Here is a 19,812-nt window from a genome sequence, read left to right as displayed (position 1 = left end):
CAGGTTGGTCTGGCAAGACCTGTTGGAGACAAATCCATGCTGACTTCCTTGGATCACCAAATTGTCCTCCAGATGTTTGCAGATCATTCCCTTTAATATCTGCTCCATTATCTTCCCCACAACAGTGGTCAGACTCACTGGTCTGTAGTTTCCCAGGTCATCCTTCCTCCCTTTTTTGAAGATCGGAATAACATTTGCTCTCTTCCAGTCCTCCGGGACATCTCCAGTCCTTAAAGAGGTCCCGAAGATGATGGACAAGGGCTGTGCAAGTTCTCTGGAAAGTTCTTTGAGCACTCTCGGGTGCATTTCATCCGGACCAGGGGATTTGAACTCATCCAGTGCAGCTAAATGCCTCTCGACAACCTCTCTATCCATGTTAACCTGCTACCCAGACACTATCCTTTGGCTACTGCCATCTCTAGATGTGCCTAAACCCTTTGACCTGTGGGGAAAAAAATGTAAAATAGGCACTAAGCCTTTCTGCTTTCTCTGCATCTTCCATTAGAGTTTGTCCATCTACAGTGGGCCTATTGCCTCCTTTACTTTACGTTTGCTCCTCACATAAATGAAAAATCTTTTCTTGTTACAATGGGCTTCCCTGGCCAATCTTAGCTCACTCTCAGCTTTGGCCTTTCTGATGATTGATCTACTGTGCCTAGTTACCTGTAGGTACTCTTCTTTAGAGCTCTGTCCTTCCCTCCATTTCCTGAACATTTTCCTTTTCTTTCTTAGTTCCTCTTGAAGTTCTCTGTTCATCCAAATAGGCTTCTTAGAGCTCCTGCAGTGTTTTCGTCTTTCTGGGATAGTCATTGATTGAGTATGCAATAGCTCTTGTTTGAGTAGCGCCCACCCTTCACATGCTCCCTTCCCTTCCAGCATTCTCGTCCATGGTATGACACTCATCATGTCTCTGAGTTTATTAAAGTTTGCCCTACGAAAATCCAACATCCGCATCTGGCTACAAGCTTCCTTGGCTCCCCATGTCAAAAGGAATTCTATGAGGACATGGTCACTTCCCCCTAGGGTCCCCACCTCCTTCACCTCATCCACCAACTCTTGCTTGTTGGTCAGTATTAAGTCCAGTATGGCTGAACCTCTTGTGGGTTCGTCTACCATTTGATAAATGAAATTGTCAGCCAGGCAGGTCAGAAAGTTGCATGACTGAGGACACTTCGCAGAGTTTGTTTCCCAGTACAAATCTGGGAAATGTGTCCCAGCACGCATCTGCTTGGCATGTGGACGGTTCCATTTTCTCTGGCATCTACAATTACAAGGATCAGGAAGCAGGGAGGATGGAAGGCCTCAGACCCTGCTGACCAGACTAGACAGTACTGACCTTAATAGAAACAGGATAAGCACAGAGCAGTTTTTCATGTATAAATATTATGGATGCTAGTTTCCAGGAGGGACCTGAGGATCCCCTGGAATTTCAGTTCATTAGTTCCCCTGGGGAAAATGGATACTTTGCAGGGTGGATGCTCCAGCATTGAACCCCAGTGGAGTCTTCCCCAGGCTCCACCTCCAAATCTCCAGTCGTTTCCCAACCTGGATCTGCCAACCCTCCCCCTCCTCCATCCCCTGCCAGTGGCTAGGGGAAACTTGGCAGCCCTAATAACTCAGTTTTAAGAAGGAAAATCTATACAGGCCAATCCAGGTGACCTTTTTGGGCTAGTCTCTAAACTATGGAATAATGCTACTACAACACATGTGGGCACCAATATGGTTGGGTCATGCTTGCTGAGCCAGAGAAAGCTCTCATTGATGATTAAAAACCCCAGCTCTGACTGAGCTGTACTTTGCAAAAGGGGGAAGTCCATACCAAGCATTTCCTTTACATTCAGAGAGAGTTTAAACAAGAAGTACCCCAGACACGAGTTTCTCTTATATCCCGACTTTCCTCCTGCACAGTCGCTTTCTAATCCTGTGGTTTCCCACCTGCAATCTGAATTAGTACAATCCAGATGTTTACTTGTTATGTCTGTAAGAATTAGGCTACAAAGAGCAGGGTAGTGATGGAGAAGAATATCCAGAATGGTGATGGTCTGTGATGGTGTGTATTGGTGTGTCAGAAACGAACTCAGTAATCCATGGGCCAATCCCAATAGATGTGCACTTTTGAGCATCAGGTCAGCTCATATACACTCATGTCAATCAACTTCCTTGAGTTCGCTTCCACTGGACTTTCCAAATACTTCCACATTCAACATTGCATGAGGACGGAAATCACTGGGCTAAGAAGGCATGCAGATATGAGGGCTCCTCCCTTCACCCAGTGCCCGATTCCCTAGAAATGGTAGGGATGTCAGGTGAGATCAATGGACAGTTTCCCCCAATTCTTGCAGTAGTTCATCTTCTCAACATGCTCAGTAGCTTTTCTTCTTCGCCAAGAGAGAGCCACAAGCTTCTGCAAACCCTCTTAGCTGTCATACAATTTATAGAGTATCATGGGATGTGGAATGGTATAATACAGTCCAATTTCAACAGACCTCAGGAGCTAAGCAAAGTTTGTACATGGATGGCAGACCACCAAGGAATACTTTGCAGAGGAAGGAAACTGGATGCCAAGAAAGGTAGCAATGGAGCAGGGACTGGTTCTTTCAGGCATCTGCAGAACTCTCGGGGAAAAGAACCCCAGCTTTTATGCAAGAACAGGCCATACTCATCCAATCACTGCACACTGCATGTGAGATGCAGGTTCTGATAGCAAAGTACAGATGTGCTTACAAGCCCACTATATTTCACCCAGGCAGGATGCAAACCACTAGAGTTCATGCCACAGGCCAGTCACTGATGGGGCATTGTCCGAGTTTCAGAAATACACACATACACACCAATAAATAAAGAGCTGTGTGAATTTATTACTTAGCATAATGAAAAGCTTCCTCCTGCAGCATCTGTATTCAACACTAAGCAAAACAAGGTCATTACAATAATTCTGTTTGTAGCAAGAGATGCCCCCCCCCACTACCAATCTCATTTAGATTTCGTTTTCCCCATAGCAACGCTTTAAAGATATAATTTCAGTGATACCAATCCTAATCCTCCTATTCTTGGTGAGTTCAAGCAGCTGTCAAAGGAATGAGGGTAGAATGATGCAGCCCTCGGCAAGGCTGCCTGGCAAGCGTAGCTGGTGTAAGATGAGCGAGTGAGGTGGAACCCAAGATCTAGGAGTTTGGAGGCCTTTCCAGTCCTATCCTGAAGCACCTAATGCTGACCAGCATGTCTTTGCAAAAGGAAGTGTTTTGTTGATGCACACAACCGTGGCAGCAATGGTCAGTGCTGCTGGCAAGAGGAACCTGCAAGAAGGCCCCTCTGTGCTTGCTCCTGACAGATGCCTGTAGCAATTGGTTTTGACAGGTGCTGCTTTAAGTCACCAGTGGTTGGTTCACAGGCTGCTGTGCAAGCCATTCAATGACAGAACTTCAGGGCATCCAGTCGTGATGTGCCCAGCCCCTGATCTATTCCTGCAAACTGGCATAAGTGCCTCAGTATCAGGATTTATAAAGAAGCCACCTCAAGCATTTTTGACATTGCCTTTACTATTTGGAAGTTTACAGCAGTGGCTTGCCCGAAATCCAGACTACTTCCATGCAGTCCTTTCCTTGCTACAGCAAAATATTGCTTTTGGTCAATTTCATTACAAAGCCCACAAAGGGCCATCTGGGAGAAGAAAACAGGGGAATCTAGGGATGAGATACCATGCAAGATGACGCTGCCTAGACAAGGGTCTATTGAGTTCCTCAATCAATCTCAAGGAAGGACTAAAAACAACAGCAGCAACTGGCCATGAAGGGCCACCCTTTGTAGTTGCCCTCTGAGTCAGTGGTCCCTAACCCGGGGGGGGGTAGTCTTTTGCTGAGGGACGTCGCTGCCTGAGCCCCTGCTCCACTTGCATTCCCGCCTGCTGCCTGCTGTGCGGTGTTGCCAGCAGCAGCTGTGCAGTGCCATGCCAAGGAGGAGCCCCAGCCATGGCAGCTGCTGGAGAGCACAAAGGTGTGCCGGTGACAGAGTGGCAGGGCAGCCCCCAAGGCAGCAACTGGGGAGGAGGAGGAGCCGTGGCCTGGTATCGACTGATCCATGGACCGGTACCAGTCCCCGGACTGGGAGTTGGGGACCACTACTCTGAGTTATACTGCCTTTGAATATGAGGGTTAGGTGGCTAAGAAGTCTCAACCTTTTAAAAAGCTAACCTACGCTATCATCACTTCTAGTATAAGTGAGCTTCATAGTATAAAAAGACTAGTTTGCAACTGGGTCCTCATGGAAAAGGTGGGCTTTCAGAGTGGCTAAAAGTAAGCTAACAAAACCCATCCATGCACATATGGAAAGTGAAACAAGTTCTCTAAAAAACATGTGGAATCACCTTCTTTTGTAGAGTTGCCAACAGAGCCTTAATACGTTATTTGCCAAGTGATACTATCTGCCCCCATGTCATGAAAAGCTTCAGCTTCCCATTCTCACACATTGTCTATTAAAAGGGCAGGATATTTTACTCCAGGGCTTCTGGAAACCTTACTTCTTTGTGATCTTTTTTTTTTTAAGGTGGAAAAAAGAATGATATTTGTCACACATGGCTTACTTTAGAGAACTATGATTGAAAGGATCAAAATAAATGACATGCAGAACCTATGCTATCAAAGGGAATTATTCCAGCATGCTGAGAATTGGTCAGTCCCAGTATAGGAATAATCCTGTACTATAGTCCATGCCATAGCCTCTTGTGGCACAGAGTGGTAAGGCAGCAGACATGCAGTCTGAAAGCTCTGCCCATGAGGCTGGGAGTTCAATCCCAGCAGCTGGCTCAAGGTTGACTTAGCATTCCATCCTTCCGAGGTCGGCAAAATGAGTACCCAGCTTGCTGGGGGGTAAATGGTAATGACTGGGGAAGGCACTGGCAAACCACCCCGTATTGAGTCTGCCATGAATATGCTAGAGGGCATCACCCCAAGGGTCAGACATGACTCGGTGCTTGCACAGGGGATACCTTGACCTTTGATAGTCCATGCTATTTTTATGCAGACAACCCCCTTGCTAAGCTTGGCTCACAGTGATGTGCTAGCAGTTTGAACATAGTGAAGAAGGGGGATGGGAAATGACTCTTACCTAAGTTTTGATACTAAAATCCCAGAATATCAACATTTTAAAACATTCTCCCTCCTTCCATTTCATCCTTACAACCACTGTTAGATAGGTTAAGAAGAATCACTCTTGGATTGGGGAAATATTGGTTTATTATTATTGTATTTATGTAGAACATTTTATTGCCATTTTGCCTCCACCCCATTTAGGGTGCTCCCTGCCCCTAGACTTTGGTAGCAAACCTTTGGGGAATGCCTTGTACATTTCACTGTTGTCTTTAGGTGACACGAGGACAGGATTTCAGATTTTTATTCATTTATTTAGAAGATTTATAAACTGCCCTCTCCCCTAGGGCAGACTCAGGAAGATGAACAACATAAAACAATTCTAAAATCATTCCAAAAATTCTGTCCATGGCTGTAAAACCAGATCCCAGTATAGGGGTACAATACAGGAGGGAGGCCATCTGGGACAGATGGGGAGGGAATTATTATTATTAGGATGATGATGATGATGATGACTTATTTCCCGCCACTCCTAGGAACTGGCTTGTGATGGGGCACAAGTTGTCCATATTAAAAAACGCAATAAAACCCCAATTAAAATAATACATAGACGTAAAAGAAACGAAGAACAAGACAGTGTAATGCGGCCTTCTGTCCCCCCAATAACATTGTAAGATCTAATAGAGGAAGTGGGGAGATGGAGCCATAGATGACAGATGGCATAGCTACTGCCTAACAACAGGGGGTGCCCCAATAAGTTCTTCCTAATTGCCCCAGCCTCAACCATAAACCTGGAGGTGGAGCAACGTCCTGCAGGCCCTGCAGAATGTCAAAAGCTCCCACAGGGAGCTCATTCCAGCAGATAGGGACCAGCATCAAAAAGGCCCTTGCTCTGGTCGAGGCCAGGTGCACTTTTCTGGGGCGACCAAAAAGTTGGTACCCTCATAGCACAAGGCTCTGCAGGGTGCATAGGGCAACAGGCGGTCTCTCATGTATGTGGGTCACAGACTACAAAGAGCCTTAAAGGTCAAGACAAAAAGTTTGAATCGGATCCAGGAAGCAAGTATTTTTTTGAGGATTGAAGGCCTTAAAGGAATTTTAAGTCCATGGAATCAAAGAGTTCTGCCATTTACCCTGCACTACACAATCATTTTATTGCAGGTGTGCACCAGGTCTGCTGCTTCTGCAGTATTGCATCCAATATGCAAGCAGGATTACCACAACAGCAATACAGCAGCCTAGACCTGGAGAATTAAGAACTCTCCTGTCCACTCCAACTACCTAGAAGCCTCCTATCCAACATGCACCTACACAATCTCAGTCCTAATGCATTGTTTACTGGGTATCTTATGCTTCTAACTGAATTGTATGTTGCCTTCAGTCTCAGTAAGGATGAAGTATATAAATAAAGGCTACGCAGTTTCCTTCTCAAGTCTATGCAATGGGATTTACTCCCAGGAAAGTGTGCTTAGGACTGTACTGCAAAGTTTTATCTGATCACATGAAAATGTGTGGGATCTACAAAAGTGCATGTCTACATCTCCTCCTCTACAATACCAGACAGCCAGCACTGTGTAGGGGTTACAATGGCAGACTACAAGGTTTGTGTTGAGAGGATGAAACAGATGAGGGGGGAATAATATCGTAAGGTGCTTTGGGTCCCCACTGGGGAGAAAAGCAAGGTATAAATATCTAAAGAAATACAATCCATTAACATTGTTTTAAAACAAACACACACACACCATCAATGAATAAAATTATTCTGCCTTTTCAAGAGGCTGCTAGAAAGGGTATCATTCCCCCAGATCTGCGTTGGAGAAGGACACAAAATGCTGCTTCAGCATCTACTGCAGACCAATACTGAGACAGCTTCTGAGCTGGAGACTCAGTCCCCTTTGAATCCAGCAGGCAAGAGGCATTGTAGAAGGAAGGCCCTAAGTACCCAAGGGAAGATCAAGTAAGAGGCAGATCTCTCCTGAAAAACCCCCTCTGGCAGCTGTGCTGATGCCTTCCATGCGTCTACAATCAGCCAGAAACTGATCTGGTTCACGGGAGCTGATCAAAGGAATAGGGAGTCTGCTGCCCACACACAAATATTAACAATGGAGCTTCCAAGTGTGCCAGAAGATTAGCGACTTGGGTCTCTTTCCCCCACAGCACAAGCAGTTAGCTCCCTCGCTCCCCCCCCCATACACACAAAGAGCATTTTTTGCCCAACACAAAAGAGAATGTGGTGTTCCAGGGCCTCTATGAAGACAGGTGAAAGGGACCAGTGTTCTCCTTGAACACAGCAAACTGTGTTCCGAGACTGTGTGAGGGATGAGACTGAACACAATTACTGGGGAATTGACTGCTCTACCCCCCCCCCCCAGCCGTATGCGGGAGTAATCACCTGCTCCCGGCAACCCTCCTTCCTGAGGGACAACTGCATTCATCAGTACAATCGGTTCAGGAAACCCCACTTAGCAGCACACAAAGGCTTTTGATGCCCAAAAGGGATGCCATTCAGCATGCCGTCATGTGTAAAACACAATGCTTGATCACAGGTGTTTGTGATGGGCTCTGCCAGAGACATCCTGGAAAATCGGCTTGCCAAGTGGCTTCTGGGTCCCTCCCTCCTCGCCCCAAATAAAAAAGCTCACCGAAAGGTAGCAGCTGCAGCCCTGGTTCCCTCGCTTCCTTATTCCCTCCCGCAAATGCCTGCATAGCTTTAATGGAATTCAAGGCAATGTGGACATGCAATTTCTAACATTTCCTGAGAAACTCAGCTCGGCAGGTCTCTTCAACGGCTTGCTTCCCATTCTCTTCTATCTGCCCCTTTGGATTTTATTCCAGGAAGTTCTTAATGAATTTTTAAGCAAATGTGCAATAACTGAAGCTACATGAGGCTGTTTGTCCTTAATTTCCCACATGTGATAGAGACCCTGCAGAATCCTGAAAGATCAAGCAGTACAGAAAAAGAAAGCTGGTCTCAGGAAAGGCTTCCTTTGCTCTCCCACATTTCAATTCTGGATTTGGGCCAAGCCTTTTTATTTTAGGCATTTACAAAAATGATTGCTGTAACCTTTCTGCCCGGTCAATGTTGACACCCAAGTGCAGATCCTTTTTTTTCATCAGCTTATTTGAAAGCACACAACTAGGACTCAAGGGCCCAGCCCTACACATTTACTCAGTAGTAGATCCTGCAGAGTTCATAGGACTTACTCTGGCATGCCGAGGACTGTCAACTGTTAAACCCATTATCGAAAAGCCAGCTGAACCTAACTCCCCAGACAGGGTCACTTTACCCAAAGACGCTGTAGTTCACCCGAAGATCGCTTTGCTACGTTGCAAAGCTTGTGAGTGACACCACATGATGGTGGAAATGAAGCATAGCAAGATGTGAAAATGAAGAACGATGAAGCTGTAAAACCAAACCCGAAGCCTCACTGCAAAGGAGGAAGGTGATGAAATCCTTAAACCACAGGCAAACATTCATTGGGGATTACCACCTCACCAGTTGAATCTATTAGTACTAAGATAACCTCAGTGAAGGTATAAAAAATTCATGCGTAGACAGATGTGGATAGACACCCAGAGAAGCGAGGGAAACCAGGAGCATGCATGTGTTTAAATGCTACCAATCCATTCTCCACCCCTGCAAATGCACAGGCTAACAAGCCATTCGCACCAGCAATGGATCACATAAAATCTCTTTCTTCTCTGCCCCTCACTATGCTGATTCCTGCATGCTGAGTCCATTAGAGTCCCCTTCCAACAATTAGGGTGTTTACTTTCTGGCTGGGGCCCCTTGGTCTAATTAGGCAACCTAAGGCTCAGTTAATCAATTTGTGTCCAGGATAATTAGTGGGAAGAAGTACCACCATCAGGAGATTCTTCAACACCATCGGTACTGTATCACACAAACAAGCTCACACCCCCTCCCTGTCCAGCCATCCCCCCCCCCCCCACACACACACAAGCATGCAAACACACACTCAGCTTGTCTGAAGTCAGAGAAACTAGTTCCATAGAATCTGGTTTGAAAGAGACACTTCCTGGTGGGGTGGAATATCAGTGAAACAAAAGCAGCAGCTTTATTTGTGCTTTGCTGAAATTGCACACACACACACAAAATCATTTGCACAAGGCAAACCTAGGGGACAAGGGACCTTCCTCTCTGTCCTGCCCTGTCTAGTGTGCCACTAAACTGTTGGAAACAACCACAGTCCAAGTGTTTGGCTGGACTCCAGTTGATCACTCCATGGGTAAAGGGATTCTTGCTGCCCAAAGAGCTAACTCTCCGCAATGCAAAGGACTTGTTCACTGGAATCTAGAAAGCAGAATCCACCAGTATCTTTCCCCATCCGTCTTTGAAGACAAGCCCACACGTGCACGAAACCACTGTGTACCCCATACAGAGAGTTTCATTCTGCAAGGCAAGCACAGCGTCTCTTGGACTGGCCACATGCAAGCATCACCCACCTAAAGAAGCCACTGCAAAAAGAAAGGGGGAGGGGGAGAATCCAGGAAGGCATGAAACGCTATCCCTGTATACTACTGCTGCCTGTGCCCTTGCTCTCCAACAACAGAATCCACTTCTTTTTTAACACACTACTAGAAATCTTTAAAAAATTCCCATCATAGGCTGACATCTGGAGGATGAAATGACAATAGGGAGACCTGAAGCAGGTTGGAAGGACTGCCTGTATCAGGGAGGGAAGGCGGACTAGCAGGTAGTCTTCGAACAGCACCCTACACAGAGACACACACTCTTGTGCCAGTCCCTACAAAAAAGAGAAAACTCAGGTGGGGAATGGCACCTCTGGATTAAGTGTTGCTAAAGGAAGAAGTGGCTTATGGGCACATGCAGACTTCTGTAGACTGGAAAAACCATGGTGGTGGGTGTGGGAGCGAATCAAGAAACATGGAACGGGAAAAAGTGGCTCATTCCTACAACCATTTCAGCCTGATGGGTTTGCAGCTGCAAAGAGGTTCTTAGAAGCTTTGGCAAGCCACACAATGACAATTATCACCATCTCTTTCTCTCTCTCTCTCTCTCTCTCTCTCTCACACACACACACACACACTCAAAAGGGCAGGGAGGTATAATCACCTCATAAGAAATCCATGAGATAGATGCTCACAATGCATGCCCTACATGTCGCTTACCCCCCTACCCCCTCCCATCCAGTCAAATGATGGACATCTGGCTAACAGGAGTTTGCAGCCCTCCAAATCTGAGCTACCTGCTTCTCTCAACCAAATTACCTCAAGAGGAGGAGGAGGAGGGAGGGGGCTGGTGAGGAAAGGGCAGCCTTCCCCCAGGGAACCTCCTGAGGGGTGAGGAGTGGGAATGGCTTCCTAACCCTGCCTGCCTCCCTGCCAGGTCCAGAGCTGGGCTGAAAGAATCCTCTCCCGGGAGTCCAGAGGCTGCAGTTCCCTCATCATTCCGCGCCTCTGTCGAGGGGGTGTGTGTGTCCTTCCCTTCCCTTCCCTTAGGTGTGCTGATGGGTTCCTCCAGGACCCTGGAGCCTCCCCCCCCCCCCCACTCCTCCTCTCCCTCCCTCCCTCTCTGTCCATTCCTCTTCCCACCCCCAGGTGCACAAGCACAAAAATCGCCAGGGCGCCTGCAAGCCAGCGGACCCCCTTCCCCGCCCCCCAAGATCCCTGAGCTTTTCTCAATCGACGGGTGTAGCGAAGCCTGGCTTCGGGGCAGGCAGCGAGAAGCAGGTTCTCCCGCTCCCCTCGGCCCGTCTCCAGTGCGGACCCCCCTCCCCGGCCCGCTGCGCCTCCTCTTCAGCGGAGTTGCCTTTGTGCGCGGGTGGCCCCCGGTCAAGTGGGGGGGGGGGGCAGCCCGCGCCTCCTCCACACACCTCCTTCCCCCCCGCGGAACCCACCGTGTCCGCCTCGCAAGGAAGCCGGGGACCTGTAGATCGCGATAGGCACTGACGGGTGCTTGCTGCTGCTGCCATGGAAATGGTGGATGTGCGGCGCCCCTAAGCTGGAGGCGCCCCCGGCCGCCCCGAGGAGGCCGCTGAGAGTCAACGGGAATATCCACAGCAGGGCCGGGCCGGGCCCGGCCAGCGCGAGCTCCCCCATCCGTCGGGGCACGGCCGGGGGCCCCGGCCCAGCCCGCCACGCGCGAGGCAAACTTTCGGCGCGGGAGACGCGCGCCGGCGGCGGCTCACCGCACCAAGCGGCGCGGCTGGGGCGCTGCGTCCACGCGCCGATCCCTCGCGCCGGGTCCCTTCTGGGCCGCCAGCGGGCCGCACATAGTCAGAGGCGCGGCCGAGCCCCACGGAGCAATCGCGGCGGGGACGGCCCCGAGGAGCCTCCAGTGCTCATCCACGCGGCGGCGGCGGCGGCAGGGGCGGGCGGGCTCTACAAGCGAGCGGCGCGCCGGGGGGTCTCCTCCATAATCCACCGGGCCAACGAGGCTCCCGCCTGGGTCCAGCAGGCGGGCAGGCGAAGAACGGGCGCCCAATTCCTACCGCAGGGCAGCGGCTGGCGGGCGGCCATTCGGCGAGCGCTCGCCCCCCTCCGAAGGCGCGCCAGCCACGCGCGGGGCTCCCCCGGCGAGCCTCTGCCTCCCTCGCCCCGCTCGCAACCTAGTGCCGGGAAGCCGACGGCGACGTTGGAGCGGCGGCGGCAGCAGACGACGACGACGGGCAGGAGGCGGCGGCGAGAGGCGCTTTGCGCGGAGAATCCATTGCACGCGTCTGAACGGAGCCAGCGCGGCGAAGGGGGCGGGCGAGCGAGGCGCGAGCCATGCTGGCGGCGGCCGGGAGCGCTATGCAAATCTGCAGTCTGCCGGCAGCAAATCAACGGAGCCTGCATGCAATGCGGAGGACCGGCCGATGGTGGAGCAAAGCGGCGCTGCCCCGGCCCGGCCCGGCCCGGCCCCCTCGGCCCGACGAAGCGGCGCGCGAATCGAACGAGGCCGGCTGGTCGGCGGCACTGCGGCGCGCGAGGCAGCCGGCGGGCCCGGGAGCGGAACCGCCTGCTCCGAAGCCCAGTGCCCTTTCTTGTTTGTTTCTGAACGGGGATCTGGGCGGGGGGGGGGGGCGTGAAGAGGCGGAGACTGGGCGGGCGCCGTCGCTCCGACACTTGCGCGAGCGAGGACCTTTGGGACGGAGAAAACTTCCTCCTCCCCCCCCCCGGCCCTTCAGGGCCACCCCGGAAAGGGGTGCAAGCAGGCGCGTGAAACCAGGCGGCACTGTTTCAGGCAAGCCCCCCCCCCCCGGCGGCCTCCGCGAAACAAAGAGGGGCGAACGCCGTTCCTGGCCTACCGGGAAGGCACGGCGACAAGCAGCCGCGCGCAAACTCTATGGGGGGTGGGTGGGAAGCATCTTCCTTTCGGCGAGTGTCCACGTGCGTGTTTACGGCCGCATCTTCACGCGGGACTGCTGGGTCGGTGGGTCAGCACCTATTCAACACCACAGACAGAATTTTCCCATCACTTCCCCTCAAATGCAACGCTTTGAAACCGAGTTATTCATGCTTGCAGACACCTGCCCTCAAGTGATGGCCAGCACGAGTTGACCCAGTCCTAAATCACATTCGAGAATTCAAATCTGCAGACATCTGCACACCCACATCACTTGATGTTCACATGCACTAACTTGCCTCCCAACTAAAGGCTGCCCTCCCCTCCGCCCCTTTTGTTAAAGTTACAAGATCTGGTGTGGTTTACAAGATCGGGTTACGCTTGGAACTGGCAAGACTTTTGACCAGGAGACCCATCTTGAAGCAGTCACTTTCTTAGCCTAATCCATCAAACGTGATAAACAGGGAGATCATTTTCAATGCTTTGGACTGTATCCTGGTAATCCTTACGACAACCCTGCAAGTGAGGTCACTATGATTATTCTCGCTGTGCTACAGATGAAAGGTAGAAATGGAAAGATTGCTCAAGGGAGCACCAAGACTCGGTTCACAGCTCATCTTCTTAGTTATTGCCCTGAGCCCCCAGGAGAAAGAGCAGGTTATTTGAGAAAATAGTTAATTGACATTCCGGTTGCGCTGTAACATTAAATCTCAAGCACAAAGATGTTAATACATAAAGGGGAGCCTTCTCTTTGACCTCAGAATGCAAGCAATATATGCAGAGCGGTGTCAGACACCACATACAGACTCTGGCAATATATTTTAATGCTGTGTGTTCCATAAGCAACTGTCATATCTATAGGCACAAAGCCTTGCAGTGCCACACCTGGACACAACAGGGTGTGCTAACATCTAATTTTCTTTGTTCTAGCAATTCTGAATCAAATGACAGTCTCCACCTCATTTTGTATTTTGGCAAAATTTGGCAATATAGAATCAGACACAGCTGATGCTGTTGATAGGCAATGAGAAATTTGCTTTCATTCACCATTTCCCCTTCCTATTTTACATAATACTCTCTAAATTTGCAGCATTGTTTATGCCACAACTGCTTTTAATTGCCAAAACACTCCCCAAAACTAACCCAATTGATGGGACCCCAAATCTTAAGATCTCACGAAAGACAATCTTGTAACCACCCAAAAGCCAATCAGTTGTGCATATACACTTTATTACTGGCCAGCAATCATGCAAGAAGCTTCAAGAAGACACTGCAAAGAGGAACAACATTCATTGGGATGGGGTATCACCTTGTGTCTTTAGGGTATCCTAAGAGCAGGCATCCTGTATTAATATTCAGCTTCTCAGAGGTGAAAAAGTCACACTTTGCAAAATCAGCACATTATTCATTAATGCACTGACAATATTCTATGCCCTGGCCTCCAACTAAATAGCAGATAAAAAGAACTCCATCTGATAAAGGAGGCCCTTATCAGTGACAGCTTATGCCATCATAAATCCATCAGTCTGTAAGGTATCGCTACACTCTCTGTTGCTTTAGCTGTTACAGGACTGTGAATGTAAGGAGAGCCCTGCAGGATCAAACTAGTGGTGTCCAGCAACCTGTTTTCCACAGTGGACAATCAGTTACTCTAGAGCAGTGGTCCCCAACCTTTTTGAGGCTGGGGACCGGCAGCAGCAGGGAGGGCAATTGCCCGGCCGCGGATGCCGTGCATTGTGCATGTGCGGCCGAAATCGCGCGTGCGTGGCCCTGCTTCCCTCTCCCCCCTCCCGCTGCAGTAAGAAGCTTCCCGGGCCGCAAGCTTGCGGCCTGGGAAGTTTTTTACTGCAGGGTGGGGCGGGGAGAGGGAGCTGCGGCCCGGTGGTTGGGGACCACTACTCTAGAGGACCAATTCACTTGATTGATTGCATTTGTATACCGCCCTCCTGTAAGGCTCAGGATGGTTCACATAGAACCTAACAGTACAATACATCAAATTCACTGAACATAATGAATGAATAGTAACAATAACAACAATGAACAGAGAAAACCTTTAGCATAGTTGCCAAGGCCTTCCTCTGATGTGGTCCAGCACTGGTATTCAGAGGTTTACTGCCTCTGGAAGTGGAAGTTCCCTTGAGTCTGAATCACCTGAGATGCGCGATTCTCTAAAAAGAGACCTTAACCTTGAGTCTTCATGGGTAACAAGCAATAACAGACCTGTCCTCCATTTGTCTGTCTGACCCCTTTTCAAAGTCATCCATGTTGGTTGTCATTATTACATTCCCAAGGAATGATTTCCCCAATTGAATTACTCAGTATTTCCTTTTGGTCTGTCTTGAATCTACTGCCCATCAACTTAATTGGATGCCTGCAAGTGCTGGTATCCTGGATGAAGGAGAAAAGTTCATGAGATCTACATTCCCCTTTTCTCTGGCTCCTCCAGTTTGAAGCCAAGTACAAGCAAGTGGTGATTTCACCGGTACAACCCTCTTTAGGTTAAGGTACAAGCCATGAGATAAAGACCCAGAGACCTCCCTGAGCAAATCTACCCAGGTCTATTCAATAGAACATGCTCAGGAAATGTGTTCTTACGGTTGTACCATGACTATTACCATGAGAACAAGTGTGGTGTAGCAGTCAAGAGCAGTGGACTCTAATCTGGAGAACTGGGTTTGATTCCCTGTTCCTCCACATGCAACCAGGTCCTTGGGCTAGTCACAGCCTCTCAGCCCCAACATTGTCTGTTGGGCTAGTCACAGCCTCTCAGCCCCAACCAGATGTCTGTTGTGGGGAGAGATTGAGAAAGATATTGTAAGCCACTTTGGGAGTCTTTCGGGTAGTGTAAAGTAGTTATAAAAATCAGCTCTTCTTAAATGTTGTCTAGTTAATAAGCTACAGTGTGTTAAAAGTAATGGAGGAACACCCACCACAGTCAGCGTTCTTTACTTAGTCCACATTATTTTATTTAATTGACTTACCTCATTTATACCTTGTGTTTCTTCCCAATAGAGCTCTAGAGCAGCTCACATTATTCTCTTCACCACAACAAACTTGTGAGGTAGGTTAGGCTGAGCAGGTATGACTAGCCCACAGTCAACCAGCAAGCTTCCCTGGCAAACTGGGAATTTAAACCTGGGTCTCCCAGACCTTGGTCCAGCCATCTGCCCTCAGTTTTGAGAGGACTATTCAAAAGGTTCACTTTTACTGTGGCCTTCCCATTGGGTTTTACCCACTATTATACACCAGCAAATCTGTCTCTATATTGCGTACACATGCTGAGACAAAGAGACTTCGTATTATCTATTTATTTAGAAAATGAATATGCTGTCTCCCTGAGACTGCTCCAGGTGGCTTACAACTAAAGCAATAAAGCAAGCCATTAAAAACTTCCTTTGCTTAATTAAAAAAGAGACTAGCCTTTATTGATAGCATTGGTACAATTATTATAGCGGTTTTTAAAAAGACAACCAGAATAAATGCCACTACCGTTATGCAATATAATCTTGGCTTTATCCATGGTTTTGTGGATGCACACACACACACAAACACACACACAAACACACACACCTCACCAACTCACTGAAATGTACAGTGTGGCCCTGCATCCTAAGGATAAATCACTGTTGTATTCTTCTCTCGCAAGGATAGCAAGAAGATCCAAGACTCCCATTTACAGGCTACTAAGGTTCCGTGGAAATGGAGACATCACAACAAATCCTTTGTCTTAAAAAAAAAAAAACTCATACAAAGGGTTTATCTAAAGGGAAAGAATTTATCATAGACTATATCTGCCCCCTTGATCTTGAGTCAAGTGGCAAAGCCAGAGTGAGAGCGCATAAGCCAGGATAGTCAGCCAATAATCCAGTTCTTACAAGCAAATGCCCATGAGCTGCTAGATAAGGACAGGAGGAGAAATGGAAAAGGGCTGAACACGGGCACCCCAGCCAAAGCGAGTGCTGAAAGGCAGAATGCAAGTGCAAAAAAGCAATCATAAAGGTTGATCTCATTCCCCAAAAGGCCCCAAAGAAAGCAGCAGTGGGGTAGAGTGTCACGGGAAGCTATTTAGCCTCAAGGAGATGAATCACCAATCACAACTCTGGTGACCTTTAGCCCACCTGGACTAGCAGAATCATACCAATCATGATGTAGTGGTGATCATGTTGGACTAATATCTGGGAGACCTGAGTTCAAATCCCCACTCTGCCATGGAAGCTTGCTGCGTGACTTTGGGCCAGTCACATGCTCTCAGCCTAACCAACCTCACCAGATAGTTGTGAAGATAAAAAAAGGAGGAGAGGAGAATGATGTAAACTGCAATAGATCCCCACTGGGGGGAAACTCGTGGTATAAATGAACTAAACACAACTAACTAAACACGGGCACCCCAGCCAAAGCGAGCCCCAGCCAACTAACTAACAGGGCTTTACGCTCTGCGGGGGCTAACCTACTGGTCGTTCCCGGCCCCAAGGAAGCCCGCCTGGCCTCGACTAGGGCCAGGGCCTTTTCGGTCCTGGCCCCAACCTGGTGGAATGAGCTCCCGGAAGAGCTGAGGGCCCTGCGGGAATTACCAGCATTCCGCAGGGCCTGTAAGACGGAGCTCTTCCGCCAGGCCTATAACTGAGGCCGGGCGGAAAGAAGATCAGCCCCCCCCCTCACAAACTGGTGGTAGAGAGCGTCACCCCCCACCGTAGATGAGGATGCGGAGAGCAAATGAGTAGGCTACGCCATCGCTGTTACAATTATTGTAAATCATTGGTTTTTATTGTCATTTTATGGTTTTAGGGGACGGGTTTATGTAAGCCGCCTCGAGCCTTCGGGGGGAGGCGGGGTATAAATATAAATATAATAATAATAATAATAATAATAATAATAATAATAATAATAATAAAAAATGGAATGTCCATATTTAGAGGCAGTATACATCTGAATATCAGAGGTGGACAATAGGGGTATCTTTCTACTGTGCTTGTACACTCCCCAGAGGCATCTGCCTTGATGCTGCTGGAAACAAGATCCTAGAAAAGACCAGCCCTCTGTCTGCTTCAAGGAAAGTTCTTTGTATGTTCCAGCCGAACTGGGAATGCAATTTTTCTCCTCCGAAGCTGGACAGCTCCCACGGAAACAGAGCAGCTTACAGCTGTGGAGGACTTGCCGGCACTCCAGACATGCAATCCACAGCCTGTTTGAAATCGTTGACCAGTGTTGCACCTTACCCACAGCTCTTTCACTCTGGAAGGATTTATATTCTGTCTGCTTCATGAGTGAATACAGACTTTGATGTACAGGACCCTGCAAACTCTATCTATACAGCAACCCTGTGAGAGGACAATTGTTTCCACTTTTCCTTATGGGAACTGATACAGAGAGTGCCTTGCCCAGGGCTGCGCCAATCAATCTATGACTTAACCTCAGAATCTCCAAATTCAGGTTCCCATCTACCAGCTGAACCATTAACATAATGAATGCTTTTATTCACTGAGTGTGTAAAGAAAGTAGCAACCGGGTCACCTTCTTGGCAAAGTTAGGTCTGTGACTGTAGTCAAGGTACCTGTGTGCATTTCTGACAGTGGAACCGCACCACAAAGGACTGGACCTTTAAGCTGTGAAAACATTCCTAACACTGTTGAGTCTTGTAACAAAAATCTTCAGATTTGGCGACCCTGGATAAAAGGGAGTGATCGGGGGATAAGGAAAGCTCAGCAAAGAGGAACAGCATCAGAATACAGAAGCAGATCATGAAAAATGGGGGACGACACAGGGCCAAGTCCCTCCTTTGCTAGGAAACTCACTGGGTGGCCTTGAGCCAATCACTGTTTTCCAGCCTAACCTACTTGGCAAAGTAGGAGGATAAAATTAGACCAGTCTCTGTCCCTGGCCCCAAGCGCTTGTGCGGAAGGGTGGACTTCAAACAGGGCGCAGAGGTGGAAAGAAGGAAGGAGATGTGGTATTTAAAAAAGAGGTTACGAAACTAGCATAAAGCAAAAGGGTTGGAGGTTTTTGGTAGGAGGGTGGAATACCTTCCTTTCCTGACAATTAAAAAAAAAAACTGCAGCAGCCATTCCTCTCCAATTGCAAGGAAACGGTAGGTGTCAGATGTGTTCATCCTTTTCATGTTTTATTGAGAAAGCTTAATTAGGAGTTCTTAGTTCTCAGAGTTAAGCTTTTAAATGAAAGGTAAAAGTTTAAAGCATCTTTGGGTAAATATGATTAAATTATATGGTAAGCACTATTTCTTATTCAAAATCGGGAGGGTTTCAGGTCATCTTTACCTCCTGCTGACATCAGAGTTGGATATGAAAGTTTAAATAAGTTTGTGTGGAATCCAGGCAGGGACTAAGCCAATCAGGTGGTTTTGTTTAAATTGGACACTGAATGGGAGGAAGAAGTAACACTTTGGTGCCAAACTCGGCCCACAGCGGAAAGAACAACACCTGAGTCCTCAAAGCTAGGCATTATTCAGAGCAGATTATGTGGATAGTAAAAAGAAAACATGATCATACATTTGCTTAGCTGCACTGGGGCCTTTGAGCTTTCATTTGCTGCTGGGCCTTCTTCGAAATATGTTTGCCTTTGGGAAGAGAAAAAGATGATGGTAGCTCCACTTGCAAGGCCGCTCAGCTGATATGGCATCTGGTCCACATAGTGAAGATCCCTCTTTCTTAACCAATGTGGTGCCAGCTTGATGTAGTCCTTAAGAATCACAGACTGATCTAGAGAACCGGGTTTGGTTTCCCCGCCCCTCCACCTGCAGCCAGCTGGGTGACCTTGGGCCAGTCATAGTTCTTTCAGAGCTCTCTCAGCCTCACCTCCCTCACAAGATGCCTGTTGTGGGGAGAGGAAGGGAAGGTGACTGTAAGCCACTCTGAGACTTCCTAGCATAGAGAAAAGCAAGAAAAACCTCCTCTTCTTCTCAACATGAACATTGATCAGTTCATGGCTGCAACTCTGTACATTCTTACAGGGGGCTACACCCCAAATAAGCTGGTACAGGATCGGGTCAAATGGCTGCACACTTTGTTGAAAGTGGAATTCATTATGGCTTTGTAATGGGGCAGCAAGCACTTATCCTCCTCAGATGAAGAGGGGACTGAGCGCTGAACAGCATCACAGGCAGCTGAGTCACCTCCAGAAGCCCCCTTTGACATGCAGAAGAACCCTCCAAAACTGAGACAGCCTGCTCATCTTGGGAAGCAGCCCTTCCATCAGACTCAGCCCCTGAACCACCTCAGCCCCATGACAGTATGCACTATCATATTCAGGCACAGAACCTTTAAGTGTCAGCAGCCAGCACCTGGATGTAGCACCTGTATCTCCACCCCTTGCAGCAGCATTTAAGGCCTCAGTTCATCCCCAGCCTTTGCTGCAGTGACATACATGTAATACTGTTGGCCCCAGTTCCTGCTGGGATCCCCAGTT

At 48.6% G+C, this 19,812-nt stretch overlaps 1 protein-coding gene across 42 annotated transcripts in view; it reads right to left on the bottom strand.

The window, feature by feature from the left end:
- The window catches only part of NRXN1 (neurexin 1), a 1,166,434-nt gene that overhangs the window by 406,575 nt on the left and 740,047 nt on the right, over positions 1-19,812 (bottom strand). For 4 of the 42 annotated variants that reach the window (XM_077334802.1, XM_077334812.1, XM_077334820.1 and 1 more), the window contains exon 1: positions 10,964-12,069. The exons of the other annotated variants lie outside the window; for them this stretch is intronic. In XM_077334802.1, coding sequence (XP_077190917.1) covers positions 10,964-11,165 — 202 coding nt within the window. In that variant the 5' untranslated portion in view covers positions 11,166-12,069. Of the gene's footprint in view, positions 1-10,963; positions 12,070-19,812 lie in introns of those variants that run through there. 42 annotated transcript variants of the gene reach the window in all.

The sequence above is a fragment of the Paroedura picta genome, chromosome 1 (genome assembly GCF_049243985.1).
Source record: "Paroedura picta isolate Pp20150507F chromosome 1, Ppicta_v3.0, whole genome shotgun sequence".
Taxonomy (NCBI): Eukaryota; Metazoa; Chordata; class Lepidosauria; order Squamata; family Gekkonidae; genus Paroedura; species Paroedura picta.
The sequence above is the reverse complement of the archived record's forward strand: the minus strand, read 5'-3'. Positions and strand labels throughout refer to the sequence as shown.